The 13197-nt window shown below is 42.0% G+C and overlaps 2 protein-coding genes across 17 annotated transcripts in view; one reads left to right on the plus strand and one right to left on the minus strand.

The window, feature by feature from the left end:
- Positions 1 to 3152, minus strand: part of Dbi (diazepam binding inhibitor, acyl-CoA binding protein) — a 5672-nt gene extending 2520 nt beyond the window's left edge. The window contains exons 1-2 of the mRNA XM_010632313.3: positions 3020 to 3152; positions 1850 to 1967 (exon numbers count right to left, since the gene is read on the minus strand). Coding sequence (XP_010630615.1) covers positions 1850 to 1967; positions 3020 to 3028 — 127 coding nt within the window. The 5' untranslated portion in view covers positions 3029 to 3152. The remainder of the gene's footprint in view (positions 1 to 1849; positions 1968 to 3019) is intronic.
- Positions 3153 to 3158: 6 nt separating this feature from the next.
- Positions 3159 to 13197, plus strand: part of CUNH2orf76 (chromosome unknown C2orf76 homolog) — a 67381-nt gene continuing 57342 nt past the window's right edge. For 6 of the 16 annotated variants that reach the window (XR_004514715.1, XM_010632315.3, XM_033757202.1 and 3 more), the window contains exons 1-2: positions 3172 to 3335; positions 7372 to 7517. The gene's annotated coding sequence lies outside the window, so the exon portion shown is untranslated. The other 10 variants (XM_033757205.1, XM_033757204.1, XM_033757207.1 and 7 more) reach the window with 7 other exon arrangements.

A 13197-nucleotide genomic window follows, 5' to 3' on the forward strand; every position in this document is an offset into this window, starting at 1 on the left:
TTTTTTTTTTTTTTTTTTTTTTTTTTGGTACCAGGGATTGAACTTGGGTCCTTGTGCTTGCAAGGCAGGCAGCAGAACTGCTGAGCTAAATTCCCGGCCCCTAACCACTGAATTTGATTCAGTTCTCACCCAATTTGGTTTGCAACTAGAATCGTGGGAAGAATTAAGTTTGTGAATGGCAGCACCATTGTACTATCAAGCTTCCCTCCCTCTGTTCTCTGCCACCCAATTTCTTTTCCTAATGCATTTTTATATTCAGTCTTCTGGGTGTCCTTGCCTGTGAACTGTTTGTCCATATCCTGGTCCCATTTTTCCCCTACATTGTTAGACTATTTCTTGTTCATTAATGGAAGTTGTTTTGTTTTGTCTTGTTTTGCTTTTTCTTTTCAAGCAGAGCACAAGGTTTTTTAAAGTTCTCCCCTGATTTTATACTTCCAGGCCTACAATCATCTACAGCTGGGAAACATTCCCTCCCTCCCAACTCTGCTAACCAACTTCACTGGAGGGGGGCAGCTTAGTATCCATAGCCTGGAGCACTGTGCCTGGGAAAGCATCAGCCACCCCCAAGAGCATTCCATGGGATAGCCGAAAGAGACTGTACCTGCAGACACCATCAGGATCCTAGCATTATAGGATCAGCCAACCTTTTCTATCACCACAGGAATGATACTTGCAACGTCTAATTCAGGACCCATTTGTCACAGAGCCCCTGAAATATGGCTCCTGTAGCTACAGATTAAACTTTTCCGTTAAAATGTAAACAGCCACAGGTAGTAGTGGCTACTGTACTGCACTGAACAGTAAAGCCCTACAGAGAGCCATTACTTCCCTGAAAAGGTGGTAGTAAGATGCCACACCAGTCTACCTACAATCCTATGAGAGCAAGTCCTCCTGGCTTGGACACAGTTCAGGCTCTGTGAACTATCTGGCAGAAAGACATTTCATCCCCTCTGGCCATCTCTCTTCCTCCCACTGAAAGGACAGTTTATCAAACCATTGTAAAGCTCATTTTTGCCACAAGCTATTTCTTAACTGAGCCGTCAGAGTACTACAGTGTTTGATTTGGCACTGTCCATGATCCTTAGCTCTGGGCAGTGTCTCCCACTACATCTAGACAGCAGCCACCCTATCTGCTTCACCACCTCCCCAGTGGAACTGGGTGAAACTGGGGTTCTTGCTTATCCCTCCTAAAAAGAGATGGGAGGCACTTCCTTCTAATCTGCCATGGCTACCAACTTTTGTGTCCTTGCAGGGAACCTGTTGTGCTGTTGCCTCTGTATACTACCACCCTTAAGGACTAAGGGACTGAAGGAAAACTGCTCCAAGAAGGAAAGATAGTATTACAGAATATGGTAGGCCAAAGTATAGTTTCAAAATGTGTACAAGATTTTTGGATAGGAACAAATATTCATCCGGAAGGTACAGACTATGACCAGCAAAAAATTTATGGCAAGCTGCAGGACACCAGGTGCTTTTCTGCTCCTCTGTGAGGCTTGGCAAGGCCAATGATGCCAAGTGTGAGCCATCTAGGGTGGAAGCAATGCAACTCAGCAAAGGAGTCTACATCAGATCTACTAGGGCCTCAACTTCCTCCCCAGCAAAGGGAGCTGCTGCCAATAGTACAACATTATTGCAATTCTACTACTTGAGTCACTGAGGATCCAAGAAGATGAGTTTTGGGGAAAACTCTCCTAAGCTTAAACCCCAGGAATCCATCCCATAGACTGTGACCATATCCTTCCTGAAGAGTAGGGCCTCAGGTGGCTTCAGAGAGCAGTTCTCACAGACTTTCACTCAAGGTTGCTGAGCCAAAAGAGCAGAGCCTGCTTTGATGAACAATTCAGCATACCTGTATTTATGTCGCCCACAGTGGATTGTTTGTAGTGGCTGTAAATGAACAACATCTCTTGGTCCGTTGGCTGGGTCTTGAGGTGCTTAACCTCCTCAGCAGCTTTCTCAAACTCGGCCTTAGTGGGAAGAAGGGAGAGAGAAATGAAGGCCATTTCTAAGTAGGATAGGGAAGGATTCCTGGCTTTGCCTGAACAGTACCCAGGGACAGGAAGGATGGAAAAGTAGCCCTTCTCTTGCCATGCAGGCCAGGAGAAGCAGCTCTCTCAAGCATCTCTCCTTTCTCCACAGGGTGGCTATATTCAGTAAAAGAAGAAGGGGAAAGCACATCAGTTCACTCATTCAATCCCCAACCTCTCTCCTACTACGGCAGTCATAAATAGTGTGAAGGAGGCCAAGGCTTGGCCCCAGTGGGTGTACAGGCCATGGAACAGCAGCATGGCCAGCTGCAACCATGGGACCAGACAGGGGAATGGCTGGGGCACCAGTGAAGCTGACCTTCGGGCAGAGGGTGCAGAGAAACTGCTAAGGGATCAGGGCAACAATACAGAGGTGATGGCTGCAGGAGCCTTTTGGTCGTTGCCCCTAGGGCCTGGGAGTTCAGCGCTGACCTCTGTCCCAGTGCGCAGATTGGGGACAGGCAGGTGGGAGGAGCCAGAGATCGTTCCACATAGCTCGGCCCAGACAAGGGTCTACCCTGGTGGGCAGAAATAAAGGCCTTTGGGTCACCTCTCCAGAACCACGATTCTCTTCTCTCAACACTCCAGGCACTGGCTCCTAATTTCCAAGACCTTCAAACTCCCAGCCAAAGCTTGAATTCCTACTTCGCCGAGCCACCGACTCGGTTGTCCTGCTGCTCACTTCCGGATGAGACTCTGTCCTTGCTCCTCCAACTCCTGCAACATCCAATCGCCCCCTCTTTCTATCCAGGACCCTTGCCTCCCACCCCTATGCCTGCCTCACCCTGAAGCCCACCCGTCGGGCAACTTTTTAGCAGTTGCAGCGAGGGTAGCAGATAAAACCTCCAACGGAAAGTTCCGCTCACAAGGCTCTGAAAAGCATCAGGGATGGGAATGGGTCCAGGAGGAACTGCACGGCATCAAAGGGAGAGTTCCCACCCCGGCCTCCCGCTCCGCTGCATCCTCACAGATTTACTAGGAGTGTGTTGTACCTGAGACATGTCGGCGGGTTACGAGGATTCCACCTAGTATGCGTAGGGGGCAAGGATCAGGAAGCGAGCACTTAGGGGTTTGACTGGCAAGCTCCTTTAAAAGCCCAACCCTAGCTTTCCAGCCCAGCTCGGGCGACCGGCAGCAGCCAATTAGGAGTCGGCGCTACTTTGGGGGCGTTCCCGCCTCCAGCAGCCGCGCCAGTCCCATCTGAACCCACGAGAGCCTTAGCACGCACGCGCTCACGGGAGCCGCAGGGGAAGCCGGGAGGAGGTAGGGAGCGCGGAAGTTCGGCGATCTCGGCGCTGTAGGAAAGAGGTCAGCTGTTCGGACAGCTTGCACTCTGGCAGTTGTGGAGGGCGGCACCCGGGGAAAAGGAGAGGGCCTGAGGCTGAACAACAGCGCTTTTCGTTTTGCCTCTTACATTTTATAACCGACGTGAAGAGGCTGTAAGTTGCATAAGTAACTTCTCAGGTCTGGTCACGTCCCAGGATGTAGGGGAGACGCTCCAGGAAGGGATCCTGGTGAGCTTCACGGGAGCAGTTAGGCCTTTTTGAACTTTTAACGCATTCTTTGACTTGCTCATATACCTTGAGCTTTCAGTGCTGTACTCTTACACTTGTGTTTGTGGTGCTTATCTGGTGTGTTGAGACTGGCAGGCAGCTCGACTTGACCGAAAATTTGGGTGAGAACGGCAGCAGACCTTTTTCAGAATATTGACTCTCTTCATTATGAGATGTTTATTGAACTCCTGTTGGCTAACTTGCACTGCTCTGTTCTGCACCTTGGGGAGACAGCAGTGGACCAGACGAATACCTGCAGGAATGGAATTAATCATGCAGTTAGTGGAATAATGGCTAATACAGTTAAGTTAGTATTTTTAGGAGTTGATGGCTGGAAGTTTTGAATAGGAAGGAGGTGCTGAGAGAAGGTGATGTTTGGAGGGAATTCCACCAGGAAGGGAGAGAAAGCGGAGAAAGGTGTGAACACGGAATAGGAAAGGAGGGAGACCATAGCAAGAAAAGCTGGAGAGTTAAGGAGGTAGGGAGCTGTCCACATGATGCAGAGGTCAGTAGTCGTTCTGCAGACTTGGACTTACACTAATTGAGATGGGAAGTAATCAGGGTTTTGAGGAAAGATGATGAGGTGGGATGGATGTCTAAGCAAGGTTGTTACAGAGGCTTATCTGGAAAGAAATTATTTCTTTGGAATTCCTAATTTGTGGCAAGAGGCCTGGACAACAGATCTCCAACCTTTCTGACATCCTCAACCTCCCTTTACCAGGTGTTAAGTATTCAGAAATGAAGGGAGTGGAAGATTTCAGATGCCAGTTACTAATTTAATGTAGGTTAGGCTTTATGCAATGTTTGAGAAGAAGTGAAACTTTAATTGTAGGCGACAAATCTAGAGTTACCATTCTGAATAATTGTTTTTTTTTTTTTTTTTGAGAAAGCAAAACTAAATTAACAAAGATTTTGGAGTTAAATTTGGGAAAATTGCATTTGAAATGTAAGAAATGTAGGTTTCCATACCTGTAATCCTACGTAGTTAGGGGGCAGGAAGATCACAAGTTCGAGGTCAGACTGGGCAGAGACTTTAAAAAAAAGTGTAGCTGAAGGTGTAGCTCAGTGGTAGATGCTCTTAGGTTTAATCCCCAGCATTGGAAAAGGAAAAAACAAAAACCAGACAAACAAGAAATAGGCCAAGTTCCTTCTACAGCAAAAATTCAAAGGTATTTTTGTCCTTTTATGGGCAGATCAGTACTGAGGTCAGATTTGAAAATATTAGAGACCTTTGGTAATGTAATTTTCCCTATCATTTGTCAGAGATCAGTTGTTGTGGCTGAGTTTTGATTGGAGCTAGAACTTGTAGAAAGTAAAGCTAATGGAAATTTTGAAATGAACCAGGCACAGGTCTCTATCTAGTTCAAATAGGTTTGATTTATTGGTTGTTCATAATACACTTCACTTTCCTAAAACGGTTTTTCTACATATGGTTTTGTGCCCAGATTAAAATCTACAAAAGTTGTTTATACAACTGAAGTAAGGTGGGAGTGGGGTTGTGGCTTTCAGGGAGCAGAGTGCTAGGTAATCTTGACAAGGAGAAGAGAGAGGACTTTTCTTGTTTCAGAGTCCACCATAGGCCAAATTTCAAAATAGCTGAAGGTGTGCTTTTTTAAAAAACATGGTTTTCTGCTTCCTTTCCTCACTTCTAAGTGATCCGCATCTATGGAAATGTCACCTTAATTCTCTCTACTTGGCTCTTCTACTCTGGGGATTTGTTTATTTTAAACAAATTTAAATTTATTATTATTATTATTATTATTATTATTATTATTATTATTATTATTTTGAGACAGGGTCTTGCTGTGTAGTTCATGCTGGCCTTGAACTCACTATTAAGCCCAGGCTGGTCTCGAACTCCCAGCAGTCCTCCTGTCTCAGCCTCCCAAGTGCTGAGATTACAGGCATGCACCACTACAACTGACTAGCATTTAGCTTTTAACATAAAGAGGTGACAATAAGCTGGCATCTGGGATTTCTGCCCTTTCCTTTTATGTCTTCCCTCCATTTTCCCCCTCTCTTCTACTCTCTCATTCTCCTTCCCTCTCTCCTTTCTTGTTTCACTGAGGACCTCCACTCATCCTAGGCAAGTGCTGTAACATTAAACTGTAAACCCAGCCCTTTTAAAACTTTATTTTAAAATGTTCTGGCTAAGTTTCCCAGGTCAGTCTAGAATTTGAGATCTTCCTGCTTCAGCCTCTGCACTACCTGGGATTACAGATGTGTACCAACATGCCTGGCTGGAGATTTTTGTTTATGTATCTACAGGACCGGAAAGGATCATTGCTTTTTATCATCTTGATAAAATGCAAGATCCTCAACTATGTTCTTGTGAGCAATTATACATATAGTTATTTCATTTACAATTATTTTAATTTGTATTCTCTGACCTTTCTCTTTTCTCAAAGTCAAGGAGGGCAGAAGTCACTGTATATGGGTCACTGTTTTATGTCCAGGTCCCTAGCACTTCAAAGACATTCCACAGATGGCTGTAAAATGAATAAAGTTCTCTCTTTAGAAAGCAACTAAATTGGTTAGAACTGAATGTGAGACTGTGGGTTTGAATAAAGCAGATAATCTCTTTCTACCATTCTAAGCTTTGGAAGCAGAGGGCCTGGAGGTGAAATGGAAGTTGGGGAACCTGACCAGCAACTTGTCAGCCACATCAACCCTCTCAAAGGAGAGGCCATTGTCACCCTTGAGATTGCCCTAGCATCCATTCGATACTTTTTTGACTGCCTACAGGCTTTACTTGCTGACTCTTAGCTTAAAGCCAGATCAGCAAGATACATTAACAGGTGGAAAGTGAAAGGAATTCTTGTATAGTTGGTGTGAATAATAGTTTAATATTAAATTTCTGGGTATAAACTGAACCTCTAATTTCTAGAAGTAACCTAACCATTAAGCATACAAGAGAGCTTTCCTGGAATGCAAGACCATTTACAAATTAATTAAATTCATTCCGTGTTGGTTTTCTGGGATTATGACTACCATGGCAAGACTCCAGCAAAGAGGAGACTAGTGTGTTTTAAAGGCAAAGAGGCTTTTGGGAAATGCTTCTGGAATAGGAACAGGGAGAGTTGATAGAGTCATGGGTTCAGTGAAGCCTGAGGGAGATTAGAATTGAGCGGATGAGGTGAGAGGGCAGCACAGCTTTCCTTATAACAAGAGGAGGTTTGGCAGCTGGAAGTGTTAGTAAGCTGCCTTTGCTATTCTTATCTTCCATTAAGGTGTTCATGTTTACGGGAATTGCAACAGGGTAGTTCCAAGAGAAGAGTGAATGTGTGTGTGGCATGTCCTTATATATCATGTTCTCCTTTTCCCCCTTTTCTTTCTACCCAGGCAACATGACAGAGAAGGAGGAAGTAGTAGATTGGTCCTCTGATCAGATCATGTTTAGAAATATTTACAATCATGGACAAGAATAAAGACATTGTGTGGAATATCTTGAGTTCATATTGTAGTTCTTTTAATGGTTTATATCTAGATGTTTCCCCAAAGTCTCCTGAACTCATAGGTGAGGCTTTTGAGAGGTGATTGGATCGTGGGCATGTGGTACTTATCAGTGGGTTAGTCTACATTTAGTTTAACTAAATGCGATGTTAGGAAGTAAAGCCTGATGATAGGAGCTAGGTCACTGATGGCATGGCCTGATAGGGTCTGTCTCCCTCCTGCCTTGATCTCAACCCTCTTTTGCTGTACTCCTCTGTCATACATACTGCTTTGGAGCCAGCTGACTATGACTGAAACCTCTATAAAGTGTGAGCAAACTTCCCTCCTTTAATTTGCAGGTGTTGAGTATTGTGTTTGGCTGACAAGAAAGTAACTATAAGACAAGTTCTTATTCAACATCATTGGAAACATATTCTCCAAATCTACATCGTCATCCACATCTTTGCCTATTTCTCTAGCTTCTAGTTGGTATCACAAGAACTTGGTAAGTGTTTCCATACTAAGTTGCTAGAGTGTGCTTTTTTTAAATCACTTGTCAACAAGAAAATTAAAAACACTAAAATCTGGTAGCAAGTGATTTGGTTGATAATTCTTTGGGAGGACTGCCATTTAAAAATTATTTTGAGATAATACCATTTTTAACAATCCTTAATATTTATTTTGTGTGAACTGTAGATTCTAATGCCATTGTAAGAAGTAGTACACAGAGATCTCATACCCATCGCCCGTTCCTCCTACTGGTAGCTGCTATAAATATTTCCTAAAGGCCCATATGTAGTGGATAGTGGTATTGGGAGGTCCTTAGGTCCTTAGCAGCATGCTAACATCAACTTTTCTCTCTACTTTTCTGATTCCTATTTTGTACTGTGAACATTAGCTCCAACATGCTATTATGTGCTGTAACAGCAGTCTGATCCTGCACTTAAATATCCATCGTTGTGAGCCAGAATAAACATCTCTTTATTTCATTAGCCCCTCTTAGATAATTTGTTATAGTAGTGTAAATCTGATTAACACAGTAACATCTTGCAAAACCGTGTACAAGAAATATAGTCAGTACACTGACACATTTCAATAAGATAATAGAACATTTCCAACATCCAGAATCTCTTGTATTGCCCTGTTATAGCCATAACCACTTCCCTCCTGCCTTTCCCTATTCTTTGATCCACATTTCAAGAATGATGTTTAAATGAAGTAATGAAGTATGTAACTGGGGGTGGTTTTTCACTCAGTAGTTTTCTGGACATTCATCTAGGCTGTTGAGTATACCAATAGTTTGTTCCTTTTTGTTGCTGAGTAGAAGCCCTTCATCTTAATGAGCCATTTGTTTAACCATTTCCTCACTGAGGACATTTGGATTTTTTTCTACTTGGTACTGTTAAGCCATCAGTAATCAATTATGTATAGAACTTTGTGTGAACCTATGTTTTCATTTTTTTCTGGAATAAGTGCTCAATTGTGGACCATATTGTAATTTCATGTTTGGTTTTGTGAAATTGCCATATTATTTTCTAGAGTAGCTAATTCTACCAGCAATGAATGAAAGATCCAGTTTCTCTGCATCCTTAACAATCATTTGATATTACCACTATTTAAAAAAATTTTTTTAGCCATTTTGATAGTCATATGGTCTTAATGTATACTTCCTTAATAGTTAATGATATGGAATCTTTGCATCTTTTTTTTTTTTAGCTTTCAAAATTATTTGAGCTATTCTTTGATCCTTTACTTTTCCATATAAATTTTATATACACAAAAATCTTGCCATGATTTTGTTAAGAGTTGGGTTAAATCTGTATATCACTGTGGGGAGAACTGTTACTTTTATCGTGTTGTTTGCCAATCTATACATATTTTAGTTACTCTCTCATTGCTGAGACAAAATATCCAACACCCACAAGTTAAAGAAGGAAAGATTTCTGTTGGCTCATAGTTTGTAGAAGTTACAGTCCACAGTTGGCTGGCTTCAAGGTAAGGCAGTGGCAGAGAGATATGGCACAGGAGAAACAGTCTCTGGCAGGGCAGGCAGGAGGCACCCAACAGTGCCCCTTTCCCTTTTCACTCCATTCAGACTACAAGCCTCTTCGTTGATGTTACATTCAGGGTGGACCCTCCCATTATCCATATCCAGGACAATGCTAAACCAATGTGTGGACTAATCCAGTTATCACACTCCTTTAATCCAGAATCACACACCCATGAGCCAGACACCTCCCAAATGTCCCACTTATGAGCACATGAGGTTTTGGGAGAACATCTGTATATAAACCATAACATTTTGTACCTGACCTCCAGAAGACTCATGCACATTCCTTTATGGGAAATGTATTTAGACTATTTTTAAGAGTGGCCAAAGTCCTGCTGAAAAGTCCAAGTCCAAATTCTCCTCTGAGATTCATGGCAAACCCTTAGATGTGAGACCCTACAAAGAGAGAAATAAAGTTAAACATTCTGACATACTATGGTACAAAATAAACATTCCCATTCCAAAAGGTAGAAATAGATAAAAATGGGACTAAGGCAAGACCAAACTGCCCCCCCACCCCGTGCTGTGGTAAAGAGTAGGTCCCACAGGTCTATGTTCAACATCCAGGTCAATCTGTGGCAAGATGTGAACTCCAAAGGCCTTGGGTGGCTCCATCCCCATGGCCCTGCCAGTGGTTATCTCTCATGGCTTCTCTCTTGGGCCAGCTTTGCTCATTCTTTGCAGCTTTCCTCAGACAGTTAATATTCCTGGCTTCTCTGATCTTCCAGGGTATCCACTGCACTTTCAACTTTCAACTCATAGTTTCACACACTGCTTTCTCATCCCAGGATTTCTTCTGAAATCCAAGTAGAAGCCTTCCTGACTCCACAACTCTTGCATTCTGCATCCGTCTAAAACCAGCACCATGTGGGTGACTGAAGCAGTATCCAGGCTTCCATTTTTCTTTGATGGAAGAGGTCAAGTGTCTGGATTGCTGAGCACAATAAACCCAGTCCAGAGGAACAAATTTCTTAGTTCTCTACCATTCTGGGACATGGTACCCTGGGGCTCTCTCCTCAAAGCAAAGTCTTTCATTTTTGCAGAGTCCTGCTGATTCTTGTGATGCTCTCAGGACATCTTTTCTATTGTCTGATTCTGAAGTACTTGTGTTATTAATACTAATCTTTTTAGCAACCAAGTTCTCTGTTCCATCTTTGCAGTCTGCATCTTGTTTTTCCTTTTCTGGCCAAACTAAGAAACTTTAAAAATCTTTCTGCAGGGCCATTTGTTCTTGATTCTCAAGGTGGTATTGGCTAAAATCCCCAAGAGTACACATGCTACTGCCTCAACATTCGAATGCCTTTTAGTTTTTTTTGCCACATTAATTAGCCTACTGCCCTTAATCTCAGTCTCCTCCAGTGTCTCTGGACACAGGCAAAATGTCGACAAATTTCCTGCTAGAACATAACACATGGACTGGAGTCCAGTTGCCAGCATGTTCCTTTTTCTCTACTGAAAGCTCTTGAACCTGGTCTTCAGCTGCATTTTTGTCACCACTCTGGTCTTCTGGTTCTGACCAGAATCTCTCATCAGGCTCAGGTAACAGCATTCTAGGACTGCTTCAGCCAGCATCTCCAAATTTTTGAAAATTTTCCCACAAGTCAGTCCCAAAGGCTTCTTGACTACATGGCTAGGTAGTGTCACAGCAACAACCCTACTTCTCTGGTACCAAAATCTGTCTTAGTTACTTTCTTGTTGAACAACATCCACAAGTTAAAGAAGGAAGGGTTTGATTTGGCTCACAGTTTGTAGAGATTACATTCTGTAGCTGGCTTCAAGGCAGGACAGCATGGCAGAAAGGTATGGCAGACGAGAAGCAGTCCATGGCAGGGTAGGCAGGAAGCAGCCAACAATGGACCTTCTTTTTCCTTTTTTATTCCGTTCAAGCTACAAGCTTATTGGTTGGTGCTACCCATACACAGGGTGGGCCTTCCCATTATCCACACCCAGAACAATGCTAAACCAATCAGCGAGCTAATCCAGTTATCATACCCTTAATGTCCATGACACAGTCACCCTCTCAAAGTCCCACCAATAAGAACACCAGGCTTTGTGCAGACAGCTACATATAAGCCATAATGGTCCAGTGTGTTTCTCAAGATCTTTAGTTTCTTAACATTAGCATTTTGTGGTTTTCAGCCTATAAAATCTTGTGCTTTTTTTGTTAAATTTATACCTAAATACAGTATTTGCTTTCAAATGGTATTGTATCTTTAATTACAATCATATGTTAATTGTTAGTTGTTATGGCTTGTATCTATCTAGATGTCCCCTGAAGCCTTATGTGCTCCATATGTGAGACTTTTCTGAGTTGGCTGGTTTAGGGTGTGTGATATGGATTAAGGCTATCTGATATCTGGATTAGTCCTTTAGTTGGATTAGCATAGTTCTGGGTATGTCTGAAGGGATTTACTAAAGAGGGAAGCCCCTCCCTACATGTGGGTGGCACTAATCAATAAGCTTGTAGCTTGGGTAGAATATAAAGGAACAGAAGAAAAGCAGGTTCACTATTTGCTGCTTTCTGTCTACCCTATCATGGACTGTTTCTTCTCTGCTATGCCCCTCTGTCATACTGCCCTGCCTTAGAGCCATCTGAGTATGGACTGACACCTCCTCAAATTGTGAGCTAAAATAAACCTTTACTTCTTTAAGTTTGGGTGTTGGGTATTTTGTGTCAGCAATGAGAAAGTAACTAAGACACTTGTACATAGAATATAGTTGGTTTGTGCAGTTTATTTTATGTCCTGTAACTTTGGTTTTTTTTTTTTTTTTTTTTGGCACCGGGGATCAAACTCAGGTCCTTGTGCTTGCAAGGAAAGTGCCGGAACCACTGAGCTAAATCCCTAGCCCTGTCCTGTAACTTTGTTGCATTCGCTATATAGAATATGATGTAGATATCTTTTAATTTTGTGGGTATATAATGATTTCCTTTGCAGATAAGGACAGGTTTTTTTCTGATACATGTGCCATTTATTATTTTTTTAATGAGGTAAAATTCATATATCATCAATGTTGCTTATTTTCATATTAAACATTAATGTTCACTGACATTTAGTAAATTCACAGTGTCATGCAGCCACCACTTCTGTTTAGTTTTCTTCTCCCAAGAGGAACTCTATATTCAATAAGCACTCCTTTCCTATTGTTCCCTCCTCTCAGCTGCTGACAACCTCTAGCCTACTTTTTGTCTCTATCTCTTCTGAAATTTTCATTAAGTTGAATCATAATATATGACCTTTTTCTACCTTCTGCTTAGCATGCTTTTGAGGTTCACTCATGTTCATTCCTCTTCTTGTGGCTAAAACTATTGTATGGATATGCTGTATTTTGTTTATCTATTCATTAGTTGATAAACATTTGAGTGGTTTTCTCCTTTGAAGGAAGAAGTAGCTAGGGAAGGAGATGAACCTTTAGGGTCCAGCCTAGGGTGACATGCCTCTTCTAACCAAGCTGCCCCCTCTTAACAGCAAGTCAGTCATATTGCCCTTATAATCTGGTCAACTTCCAAAGATCCTGTCTGTGATCACATAAGGCTTTAGGGGGATATCTAGATATAAACCATAACAAATAAATAATCTGTTTTTAGTTCTGTTTGTTTTTATTGTTTTTATGTAGTATCTTTTTTCATCTTTCACCCTCAACCTGCCTGCATTGTTATGTGAAGTTTTTTTGGAGACATAATGCAGTGGAACCAAGTTTTTAAACTTACTTTAAAAGTATCTTTCAATTATTGTATTTAGATTATTTAGATTTAATGTAATTATTGACTTACTAAGACCATTTTATATTTTTTCTTCTGTTTTCTTTTTTTTTTTATTGAGTTTATTGGTACATTTAGGGATACAGTACAGTTACATTCATTGTTGGGATCATGTACCTTTACATGGCAAGTCTTGATTCTCATTTTTTTCCCCTTACCTCTGCCCTCCCTTCACCCCCTCCTCCCCTCCCCATCTACAAACACTTTATTTTCATCTTTTCATTCTCTCACATTTTTTTCTTTTCCCTTTTTGTTCTTCCCCTACGTATCACACCTTCCCTACACCTTTAGCTCCTTTCCTCCCATTTCTAAATGTCAGTAATCTTATTAGAATCTTATGCATTGTTGCAGAATATTCACACCAGGGAAACTATT

This window comes from Fukomys damarensis, unplaced genomic scaffold (assembly GCF_012274545.1).
Source record: "Fukomys damarensis isolate Sample0158 unplaced genomic scaffold, DMR_v1.0_HiC HiC_scaffold_29, whole genome shotgun sequence".
Taxonomy (NCBI): domain Eukaryota; kingdom Metazoa; phylum Chordata; class Mammalia; order Rodentia; family Bathyergidae; genus Fukomys; species Fukomys damarensis.